The 12,311-nt window shown below is 37.1% G+C and overlaps 1 protein-coding gene across 10 annotated transcripts in view; it reads left to right on the top strand.

Annotated features, from left to right (window-relative positions):
* The window catches only part of LIMCH1 (LIM and calponin homology domains 1), a 338,444-nt gene extending 326,898 nt beyond the window's left edge, over positions 1 to 11,546 (top strand). For 8 of the 10 annotated variants that reach the window (XM_030801287.1, XM_030801286.1, XM_003258628.2 and 5 more), the window contains 3 exons: positions 1,031 to 1,139; positions 3,775 to 3,877; positions 8,665 to 10,522. In XM_030801287.1, coding sequence (XP_030657147.1) covers positions 1,031 to 1,139; positions 3,775 to 3,877; positions 8,665 to 8,690 — 238 coding nt within the window. In that variant the 3' untranslated portion in view covers positions 8,691 to 10,522. Of the gene's footprint in view, positions 1 to 1,030; positions 1,140 to 3,774; positions 3,878 to 8,664 lie in introns of all 10 variants that reach the window. The other 2 variants (XM_030801291.1, XM_003258624.3) reach the window with 1 other exon arrangement.
* Positions 11,547 to 12,311: the final 765 nt, after the last annotated feature.

The raw sequence follows: 12,311 nt of genomic DNA, 5'->3' as shown, positions 1-12,311 counted from the left end.
GAAATCCTAATAAATAGCATTTGATTAGGGGAACTCTTCCTCTTTTCTACTGTCTTCCTTTCTGTTTCTCCTGTCCCTCTGTATCCTGCTGGTTTTCAAATTATATTGCATATTTTTAAATTCCTTATGTAATTCCAAGAGTTTCTCAGACATTTGGCATCATTGCAATGTGATCTTAGTTGTATAAAAGCTGCCTTTCAGAGGACAGTTGTCTAGTTTCAGATGGGTTGCTGAAGGTGTCCTCTCACCTGGTTTTGCTCTGCTGGTTTTGTTCCAGTCCATTGCTGGGCACTGTACTGGGTGCTGAAGGGGAACAGAGAGGAGGTAGATGCAGTCCTGGCCTCAAGAGGCTTACAGTTTAGAGAGAAGGCAAGTGCCTTCATTCACAGAGTGTTTGCATTGGAAGAGGTTGTAGAGATAATCTGGTCCAATCCTTTCATATTAAAAGGTGAAAGAGAAACCCAAAGTTAGTTTATTACACCAGATCAGAGAACTTGGTGACAGAGCAGACATTAGATCTCACCTCTCTGGGCCCTCTGCCTAGTCTGCTGTATCACAGGTGATTATTTTCAAACAAAAATGTTGTTTTCTTAATAAGTAAAAAGAAATGCTATAGTGGACCAGTGAACCACTTACGGGAAATTTAAAAGCAATATTGAAACCCCAGCAAAGCAAAACTCAGTTATCTTTTAGGACTTATAAAAAAGTACGATAAATATATTGAATCATGTTGAGGCATTTGAATAGACTACAACACAAACTTCTTGAAACAAATAACCTAATAACTTAAACACACGCACCAGATTCAGCACCACAGTGGAGACCCAGTATATTTAGTCTGACAGTTGTTTGCCATTTATATCTAATGTTTAATCTCCTATTCATCATCAGTTCTGTCATTCTCATTTCATTCACGATATAGGCATCTTAAAAATCCATATTTTCATTTTTGCATGAGGTTACACGTCTGTGTGTTTGACCAGGTATTCTAAACTGAAGTTTTTATTGTTACGTATATTTTTAAACCTAGGTCTATAAGTGGAAAGAAGCTGTGCTCTTCCTGTGGGCTTCCTTTGGGTAAAGGAGCTGCGATGATCATCGAGACCCTCAATCTCTATTTTCACATCCAATGTTTCAGAGTACGTACTTACTGCTTTGCTCTCCAGACACAACTTCGTGATGTCTTTTGGCATCGTTCTGTGCTGAAAAATGCCTCTTGGAAATTCTGGAGGGCTTTGTCTGTGAGGTCTCACCGTCTAGGTTGTATAGACATTCCTTCAGAATGAAACTCTCCTATCACGAATCCCTCTGGGATGTCAGATTAGAAGAAGCAGAAAGGTTTGTGCAATTTGTCCTTACAAAACAGTTTTTATTGCTAAAGAACATATACTCCGGCAGGAGGCTGAGAATGGGATGCTGGGGAGGATGATGCTCTTCCAAATCTTTTAGAGCCATGTGGATTTATTTGGAATGTAATGTCTATGCTGTTTCTTAAACTCTTAGGACTTAATGTGAAAGGGTTTTAGTCTTTGACCTAGTGGAAAATTGTCTGTCAATTACGTGGCTAGTTAGAAAATTGTAGGTCTCAAAATGAATATGTCTGTAATCTTAGATTAAATATCACTCCCTCAAAAAAGCTGCCTTGTCCACCCAGACTAAGTTGCCTTTGTTATAGGTCCTTATAGAACCTTTCTTGGTCCTTATTACTGATTATTGAATTGTTTAAATATTATCTCCTCTAATAAACTCCGTAAGGGCAGGGACCATGTCTGTCTTAGTTACCATTCTTTTCTCTCTACCTAGCAGAGTAGGTGTCAATAAATATTTTTAGGTGAATGAATTAGTGAATAAACTGAAAATGAGGAGTTCTAGATTCTAGTTCCAGATCTCTTGGTAATAAGTAGGTGAGTTAACCAGTTATACCTGATTTATTATGAAATTTATAAGCTGGACTATATCAGCATATCCTGTCTTTATTTTCCACTCATGGACACATTTCAAAATAATATGTAATTTTTGAAGGCGAACCCTCTGTCTCTGAGGAGGAGTAATTTCTTGGTCTGCCTAATCCTGACATACTTTCTTTTCCCTTCTTGAATTTTCTTTTATTTCTTGTTGGTAGTTTCCTTGGCTATGAAGTAAATTTGCCTGGGTTTAAAATAACTCCCACTTTGCCTATAAGCTAAGAGAAAGTCAGTGAAGTTGTCCCCAAATTACTAATTTAATAATACCAGTAATCACTTGAAAGCAAGATTTATCATAGGCAAAACACAACATAGATACTTATTTTAGATTTCATTTATCAAAAAGTATTAGAATGAGACCACAGTTTCCTAAGTTTTATTTTATTTCTATAGAGAACCATTCCACAAAGGTCAAGCAAAAATATTCTCATTGTAAAGATTAACCGAGATAATGTATGTCCTAAATGGTCTACGGATGTTTTGAGGCTCAAGGAATATGCTTTTTAAGATTTGTAATTATGCCAAGATAATATGTTTCAACACTGCATTCTGTTCTCAGAAACTTTATCAGGACTAGAAATAAGCAAGGTGGTAAGGGCTCTTTGCAGATTCTCAAGGGTCAGGAGACTTGCCTTCTTAACTCTCAAGGCCTTTATTCACTCTAATCATTCACTTCCTGGAGCTGGCCTGACGCTTTAAGGTACATCCCCTCTTGGATTTATTCCCCACTCTTGCAATGTAGAGGCAGCTTGTAACATAATTTCGATGAAGCCTCACTCTGTCCCAGGTCACCTTAGAGCATGAATTAGGGGCTAGATCCTGGTCCCCCTGCAAGAGGCTGGTACCCAGACCAACTTCCACTGCCTTTGTACCCTTCTGGTACAAACATCCAAGTATATCCTACAGTCTCTTTCTGCACTCAGCCTGTGTTGGTGGAAGTTCCCAGTGGGTTTGTTGCTCTGAATATCACTGCCTTTAATGTGGAAATATAAAATGGAACAGCAGGCTGGGCACGGTGGCTCACGCCTGTAATCCCAGCACTTTGGGAGGCCGAGGTGGGCAGATAACCTGAGGTCAGAAGTTCAAGACCAGCCTGGCCAACATGGTGAAACTCCATCTCTACTAAAAATACAAAAATAAAAATAAAAAAATAGCCAGGCGTGGTGGCACACGCCTGTAATCCCATCTACTCAGGAGGCTGAGGCAGGAGAATTGCTTGAGCCCAGGAAGTGGAGGTTGCAGTGAGCTGAGATCATGCCACTGCACTCCAGCCTGGCCGACAGAGCGAGACACTGTCTTAAAAAATAAATAAAATAAAAAAATGGAACAGCTACTTCCTAGAAATTTTGACCTCGTAGAACTTAGCAACAATGCTGGCAAGCCTTTAAAGATTATTGATGGACACGTTTCAATTGATAACTCATTGGCCATGTGTTTATTTAAAGCCACTAGGGTTTAATGCATTTAAAATGGTTCTTCCATTTTAATTGAGAAATGGTGTATGATAGAGGTTAAGATGCTAGGCCTTGGAGTCAACCTGCTACCACTTACCAGCTCCACAACCTAGGGACAAGCCAACAAACTTCTCTGAACCAGTGTCCTCTGTAAAATGCAAGGAATTAAGCTAAAATGCTAACTGTATATTTGCTTTTGCTGTTGACACTGGTGCAGCATCTTACACATAATAGATGCTCCACAAATGTGGTGATTGTAGAAGGGATTATTGTGCTATTCACATAAACAGTAACTAAGCATTATAAAGAAACAACTCCTTATGCATCTTACAATGTCTGTTCTTTTTACCCTATAGTGTGGAATTTGTAAAGGCCAGCTTGGAGATGCAGTGAGTGGGACGGATGTTAGGATTCGAAATGGTCTCCTCAACTGTAATGATTGCTACATGCGATCCAGAAGTAAGTACTGGGGAGAATGCCTCATGATGACCGAGTGTAATCATATGTCTTCCATAGGACCCAATTTAGGAATTCAAATATTTTTCCCCAGCCGTTGACCCTCTACTCTGAGAGAAAGGTTTCTTAACATCTAGGTTAAAAAAGAAAAGATATTCACCACTCGTTTCTTCCTGGAAGTTACTGCTACAATGTGGACCAATTCTTTTTATCCTGAAGTGCATCAGCACACCAGCAGGTCAAAACATTGCCTGAGCTCACTACAGAGATTTTGGTGAGATAGAAAGGAGATATAAGGTCTGTCAAACACTGTTAATTCACTTGTTCGGGCATGTCTTTAGACGACTGGCACCATTTGGGGATGGTTAAATGTGGAGAGTGGCTCTCCACTGTTTATCAGATCGAGCACCAACTCATCAATGTCTCCACGCCCTACATTCAGGAGTTTCATTACGTCATATGTGTTCCCAACTGAATGGAAAGTTCCTTGAGAGACAACAATGAGGGTTCTACTTCTCTGTGGATTCTTCCCCACCTCCCACCTTTACAATACCTTAGTAACAATATGCGCTTAACAAATCATTTGCTGCCTTAGTGAGTGAGAAGCCTGCTTTCCCGTCTTGCATCAGGGCCTCCTACTGTGGAAGGTGCATGTTAGTTTGGGGGGCAGCAGGGGGTGCTGTTGCCTAGCCGCTGTTGAGAAAATCTGAAAATGGCCAGTGGCTTGCCTCGGAATGTTTCCTCATTCTCCATCATGAGTACAGTCCTTCTGGTGAGTCACCTAGACAGCAGAAGACCTTTTAGTGCAGATTCATCAGTCAGAAACTCTTTTTAAAAATTGAAGATAGGGAGTGTGAAATTCAAGAATGAGTATTTCTCAAAGTGAAGTCACGTTTTTACTGCCTTTTTACATGGATCTCAAATCTCTGCAAGACTGAAAACTTTGAGAATAAAAATTGAAGGTAATTTGTTTTATAGCTATAGATTTAGTAAATTCAGTTAAATGTATGCCTATTAATAAAATGATGGGAAATAAAAATTTAATCAAACCCAGGTAGTTTAGATTTATAATAAATATTTGACTTGAGATCAAAACAGTTCCAACTTAGAGCTGCTGCTATCAAACTGGACTATTTATATCATGCATGATATTAATTTTTATACTACATATTTTATATATTAAATATATAAATAGTATACCATATATCATAAATATATACACACAAATGAACATATATAATACATGTATAATAGGTAATAATTATATCCATTTTATTTAAACTGGACTTTTGCTTTTATATGCTAACAAGGAAAACTAAACTCTTTTCTCCCAGATTTCAATGCGATTTTTCCTATTGTCTTCTATAAATTACTGTTTTTCTCTACCTCAGTGGCCCACAGTGAACCAGCTGAATGTAATTTATGGAACCAGAAGAGGGCACTGTTAGGTTGAAGGACTGCTCAGAAAGATTTGAAAAGTGCAGTAGATCTGAGTTTGTTTCACAATTTAAAGTGCTTGAAGGATGCCAACAGAACAAACCTGAACCCCCCTCTGGATGACAGTGACCTCTTTTCATCTAGATTTTTTTAAATTGAGAGGTTGGGTGATTCATTGTCATTTCTTTTGGAAATTAGCTTTTTAATTCAAGACCAGGAATTTTTATCTTAAATATACAAATATAAAGGGCATTAACTGCTTTTAATTTCAAAACCATGGAGTTCCTGTAATGAGCTGAAAAATAAGAAAGTGATTTGGAGGTAGGCCACAAGAATGATTTTTTCTTTATTTTATATTTTAAATGCAGTGTTTCACCAGGATTTACCAGAGAAAACAAGGCCCGTTGTTTTCTCTACTTCTATAGACATTCAATGAATAAATAAAAGTTATAGATGCTATAAGGTTAGAAAAATTGAATTGTTCAGAAAGACACCAAATTAAAAGGGCAAATCTCCATTGTAATCACTTTCCAATAATTTCTTGGGGTAGGGGCAGAATATGTTTGTACATGTGTATGCACACACTTGCACACAAGTACACACAGAGATACATATAAGTATGATGTATCTACCTGGATTTGTGTTGGTTTTTATTTCACAAAGGTGATGATCATATACTCATGGTGTTCTGTACTTGGTTTTTGTTGCTGTCATTTTGAACTTAATGATATGTCTTGGTAATTTTTCCAGATAACATGTTGTATCTCCCTTTTCTTTTTAATGACTTTTAAATAGCTGCATTCAATCCCATCATGTGGACTTATAATTTAAAACTAATTCTCTATGAATGGACACTTTGGTGGTTTCCCATTTTTTAATATTACTTTTAAATGAACATCCTTGTGCATATATCTTGATGAATATTTCAGAGCATCTCCATAGGATAGATTCTGAGCAGTAGCACAGTTGTCTTAAAAGGCGTGTGCTTTTTAAATTTTCAGACATCTTGCTTAATTATCATTCAGAAAAGTGCACTCTCCCTGCAAGATGTATGAGAGACCCCCTTTATTTCCTCCAAGCCTGTATCAGCTCTGGATATCATCAAACATTAAAAATTTCCACTCTGCTTGGTGGGGGAAAAAATCCTCATTGCTTTGATCTGTATTTCCATAATTATGAGTTTGAACATCTTTTCATATGTTTACTCACTATTTATATTTCCTTTTCTGTAAAGTGCTTCCCTAGCCTTTGCCCATTCTTCTATTTGGCACCTGATTTGTATGAGTTCTTTGCAAATTAAAGAAATTTGCCCTTTGTTATATTTGCCGCATATTGTGGTTATTAGTTTTCCCACTCTGTGATTTATTTTCATACAAAAGATTTTCATTTCATGTAATTAAATATATATATATTTAATACACATAAGAGAAATATATGTTTCTTTTTTGGATTATAGGTTTCTTAGGAAAACTCTCATTTAAAGTGTATAAATAAATTTAGCTGAGATTTCTTCTAGAATTGTTTTTTTTTTCTCCTTCACATGTAAATATGTCATAATCAGGATTGTATTTGGGGGTAAAAAATGAGGTAGATATCTAGCCTGATTTTTTTTTCCAGTTACCCACTTGTATGAATATCACTGAATGAATAATCCCTCTTTTTCTTACTAATTTGAAATGCCAGCTTTCTCATAAACTAAGTTCCCATATATATTTAGGTCTATTTCTGGATATTTTATTATGTTTTATTAACCTATTTATTCTCCATTACTGAATGTTTTTAATTATTGTAGCTTCATAATATGTTTTAATATTGGGTAATAATGGTCACCTTCTTTCCAATTATTTTTTCCAAAATTTTCCTAACTCTTCTCCCATGTTCATTTTTCCAGATAACGTTAGTATCTTTAGGCTAATTTCAATTAAGTTAACACGTGACAGAGAGAATGACCAGCACATCTGAGAATACTGTTTAATTCTTTGCTGATGTCCTAAGGAATAAATATACCTTAGGAATGAATAGGTAGAGGGGATTATAATTTGGGTCGAGAAGTATAAATATGCTTGCATTGGTCAAATATATCCAAGATGCAATAAAAGAGTCAGAATGGGAAAAAAAATGGCTAAAAACCATTTTTATTTCTTTTTTAAAATTTGATTTAAATTGAGAAGAGTGGAGATGGATAGATGTGAAGGGTGGTTTACATCATAGGCATTCTAAGTGAAACAAAATAATTTCATTTTGTGGAATAATAAAACCTGAATATATAATCCTATTTTCTCCAAGTAACTAGTCACATTTAAATGAAATTTTTCTCTTGAAGGGAAAAATAGCATACCAGCATATTAAAATGCAATTCCTAAAAGCAATGTAAACAGTTTTTAAGTTTGTATGTAAATGGGAATGGAAGTGCAAAACAAATTACCTGTCATGCATCAAGCCGTCACATGTTTAACTTGTGCCATTTGTGCTTGGGTGTTGGGTGACTGTCTTTGTACATGGTGTTCTGTTCCATCATTCACTCTTGTGAAATGCATTTAATGCAAACTCCCTGGGGTCTTTTCAAATGTTGCAGTTGCCTCATCACAACTGTAGTGCCTAAAAAGGAGAAATCCTGTGAAGGTTTCAGCAGAAAATATGGAACCCAAACAATCCTTTCTAGATAGGATTGCCAGATAAAATATAAGATACCTAGTGGCATTTTTTTAAACCAAGTTAAAGTTGAATTTCACAGAAACAATACATTTTTTAAGTCTGTGTATGTCCCAAATATTGCGGGCTCTGGATTTAACATAAGTATGTCCCAGATATCATATGGGATATGCTTATACTGAAAAATTCTGTGTTGTTTATCTGAAATTAGATTGTACTGTGTGTTGTGTATTTATACTTGCCGAATCTAGCAATCTTATTTCTAGATCATATGTCAAATTCCTCATATTACAATGTACTTATTCTTAGAGAAATCAAAACCTAAGGAAACTGAGAGAAAAGAGATTATTTTCTTGCCTATTTGCCCCAGAGGACAAGGTAGAAAACTTGATGGAGATGCTTTGGTTTAGGGGCAATCCAGAGCATTTGATCAAACTTCACAGTGCATGTGAATCACCTGGGCATCATGTTAAGTGGGTCTGGAATGCGGCTCAAGAGCCCGGGCTTCAAACAGACTCCAGGTGATGCCAATACTGCTTGTCCTGGGGCCACACTTCAAGTAGCAGGATGGGAGAAGTTTCCAGTCCCCAGGAAGAGAAGACTTTGGTAAAGGCAGTTGCTCATTAGGGAGGTTTTAAAATGTCTGAAGCGAGAAATGTTGCCTAACCACTCTTGTTTGTTGTTGTTTGTTTTAATCACAGGTGCCGGGCAGCCTACAACATTGTGACATGGTTTTCAAGCTTCTGGATCACTCAGCATTTCTTTATTGAGAGTGTCCCCTGGCAACTGCTTAACAAAATCCCAAGCTCAGGGGCTTCTCAGCATTTACCTAATTTCTGAAAGGCTCTTCTGAAAGGTGGTATCTGTTCTTTCGTAGCACAGTGTTTGTGTTTTTCCTGTTTATTGTTTTGGGTTTTTTTTTTTTTTTGCATTTGCACAGTATACACAAAAGATATGGGGTTGTAATGATCCTGAATAGCTCAAAAAAGGTTTTAGCATGGTCAAACAGGCTTATGGTTTAAAATGTGTTATTCTCTTCTTTGGGAATTAGCTAAATGATGCAATAAACCTGTTTTGTTTTAGAATTTCTAGGAATTAAACATTTTATGTTTACAGAATTGAGCTGCAGAAAGTGCAAGACATGCCAATTTGAGACACACGGTCTTCTAAGACTGAAGGATAAATTTAATGCATTTCAGAAACTAAACATCACCGCAAGCTCTATCTCTGAGCTATAATTTGTTTTTAATGCAGACACTAGTTTGATAATATATAATGTAATTCCGAAACATTTGTGTTACTTACCTTTGGAGGTAGAAATTATACCAATAAATTATTGCACCGTTAGTATTAGATTCTGTGTACCTTGGAAGTTATGTCATTAATATAGGCTGGTTCATCAAATAAAGCAAAACCTTGCAATATCAGCTAGACTTACACTCCGGGACGTTGCCCAAAGGTAGGAAGAAAGCAGAGGGAAATATTTCAGTCATCATTTCCAAAGTCATTATCAAAATCTGTGAGGAAGTTTAATCTTCCAAAGAGTCAATGTCAGACATCAGGCCTCTGTTGCCTGCTTCTCTCGAGGCACTAGATTAGGAGTCTTCAATAAGAGACTTAACATGAGGCATATGGAAGATGAGGCACCGAGATAAGTTCATCATTAGGTGTGAGCACTGCTCACCCTTGCTGGCAAGTTCTCCTTAAGGGCCTGAAGCACAGGTGTCCAAAGAAAAGCGTTAAGTCCATCTTAATAGAATCCACGTGGTATATGATGTGGTCAGCCCCTGGTCTGTGATCAGCAAGAACCTACAGCACAGATTATGCCCTGCCCACTTCAATGAATACCTACTCTCCTCCATTCTCCATCACTTATTTTGCTATCAAGAACTCCGGACCTTGCCCATGGAGAAGTTTAGAGTGGAACTCTTGTGGAGAGCTGGTTTATTTTCTGCCCTGTGCGACGAGTTTCAGCTGGCCAAGAAAGGAGTCAAGTTATTAAAAAGCATCACAATGTAGATCTCCAGGCTGGCTTTTTGTTTTTTGTTTTTAAGACTGGGGAAAAGGGGACTATTTATTCTGCCTTAAATCCATGGCAAATAAGTCAAGATGACATTTTGTGAATGTAGACTATGGATATACTCCTAATAGATTGATGTAGTCATAAAAGGGGGTCAAGTAGATGTTTTTCTGTTATGTAAGCAATAATTTTTCTGTGTCTTACTGAGTATGGCTAGCGATTATTTATTACATGCTAGATGGGTTCTTTGCATGTGGGTTCCATATAGGTGCAGAAATTTCCTCAGCCACTGGAGGGATTTCGACCATATTTGTCATTTGGATGAGCTGTTATTAGATTGAAATCTACACATCATTTCATTAAAAATTGTGCCTTAGAAAATGCAAAGCTGTTGCACATGGTGACAAATTATGGATGCAGTACATTGAAGAGAGATGAAGTCACTTCCAAGTTTCCAAGACTTCTCATGGAGGTGTTTGCTGTTTTACAGGAAAAAATAAAAATAAAAAAAGAAAAAAAGAAAAAATTAAAAAGAAAAATTGTTTTGAAAATGTACAGATCAAGTCCAATATTTTGATTATCCACCTGCATGTTTTATTAAATATTTTGATAATGTGGATGTTTACACTTTGCATGATATTAGCAGAGTACCACCAGTAATGCACAAACATGTATAATATGGTCATTCATAACCGATTTTTATAGAATACTTTTTACATGTGCAACGCCATCCGTTATGTAAGGATTACATGAATATTGCACATTCCCTTCTGGTTTCACAAACCCATTTATACATATTTCTTAGTGAGGCTCATTGTACATGTATTGAAGCTAGAATCGAGTCAAGAAAAATAAAGCCCCATTCTCCAACTGCAAAATGTGCTTTCCCATAATGAACACTAGTCACCAGCACAGAATAATCTCCAACATTTTCTAAATTCTAATTGCCAACCGTTTCTATTTATATTTGATTTATATTTCATTTGGAGTCTGTTACATGGCAGCTTAGGCAGACTAGATCTTGTTTTTTCCAATGCAGCATAATGAGTATGATCTATTTCTTTTCAAATAATCTTTGAGATCCCAGGAAAAAAAAAATGCTCTGCTCCATTGAGCTATAATGTAAATGTGTTTGTTTAAAAAACAGATGAGGCAAGTGAGTGATTTATTGTTCCTGAGGAAGTATATCTGATTTTTTTTCTCATACTCCAAAAGCTAGTCCCTACTCTTTAATAAAAATAATGGGTAACTTTTTGTTTTTCACTAGCGAACTTCCGTGACGTTTCCTTTCTATGTAGTGTGATTAATGCAATACATATTATAGTTATCTATACACAGTGTAAGATTTAACAAACTGAAATGATCCACCTCATATGTGAGTCCGTCCAAAAGATGTTACTGCTCTGGGTGGGCCAGTGTTCTATATCGGTTATACTAACTTTCATTTAAAGTATTTATTCTAAAATGCCTCTGAGAAACAGTAAAAAATAAAAACAACAAGTTGTCTAAAATGCAACAGCTTTTATAGTAAATGTACATTTATAAATAAAATACTCAAATCAACTTTGTATTCCATTAATTATTTTTGGAGGGGTGGCAGTTGGTTTTCTTACGTGGGGAAGGGACTCAAGCTTTCTCTTGTAGCTTTTGGTCCAGGGTTACATAGACAGATGATGGCAGTGCTTGATGTTTGCATGTACCTATTGATGCATAGTTGAGGCCAACTATTGAAGGCAAACCAAACTTACTGGCTGGTTTAGGGGTCACTGAGGAATTGCCTTCTGTAGAAGGGTTTAAGCTCCTGGAGATGAGACACACGATAACCAGCAGAGGCCATGCAAATGCCAGTGAAACTTGTCTGAAACAACCAAATGATGGTCAGCTTGCAGCACTGGCTAGACAAAAACAAGGCAAACTTCTTTTTTTTTTCTTTCTTTCTTTCTTTCTTTTTTTTTTTTTTTTTTTTTTTTGAGACAGGGTCTCACTCTGTTGCCCAGAATGGAGTGCAGTGGTGCAATCTCAGCTCACTACAGCCTCGACCTCCAGGGCTCAGGTGATTCTCCCACTTCAGCTTCCCAAGTAGCTGGGATTACAGGCATGTGCCACCACACGTAGCTAGTTTTTTGTATTTTCACTAGAGACAGGTTTCTCCATGTTGCCCAGGCTGGTCTTGAACTCCTGGGCTCGAGCAATCCGCCCGCGTCCATCTCTCAAAGTGCTGGGATTACAGGCATGAGCCACCGCACCCAGCCAAGGCAAACTTTTTGAAGTCCCTGTATTCTGCCACTTTCCCCAGCACTGGCCCAATGTTCCCCACTTATTATATAT

This window comes from Nomascus leucogenys, chromosome 20, assembly GCF_006542625.1.
Source record: "Nomascus leucogenys isolate Asia chromosome 20, Asia_NLE_v1, whole genome shotgun sequence".
Taxonomy (NCBI): Eukaryota; Metazoa; Chordata; class Mammalia; order Primates; family Hylobatidae; genus Nomascus; species Nomascus leucogenys.
Note: the sequence above shows the minus strand (reverse complement) of the source record. Positions and strands in the feature narration are given on the sequence as shown.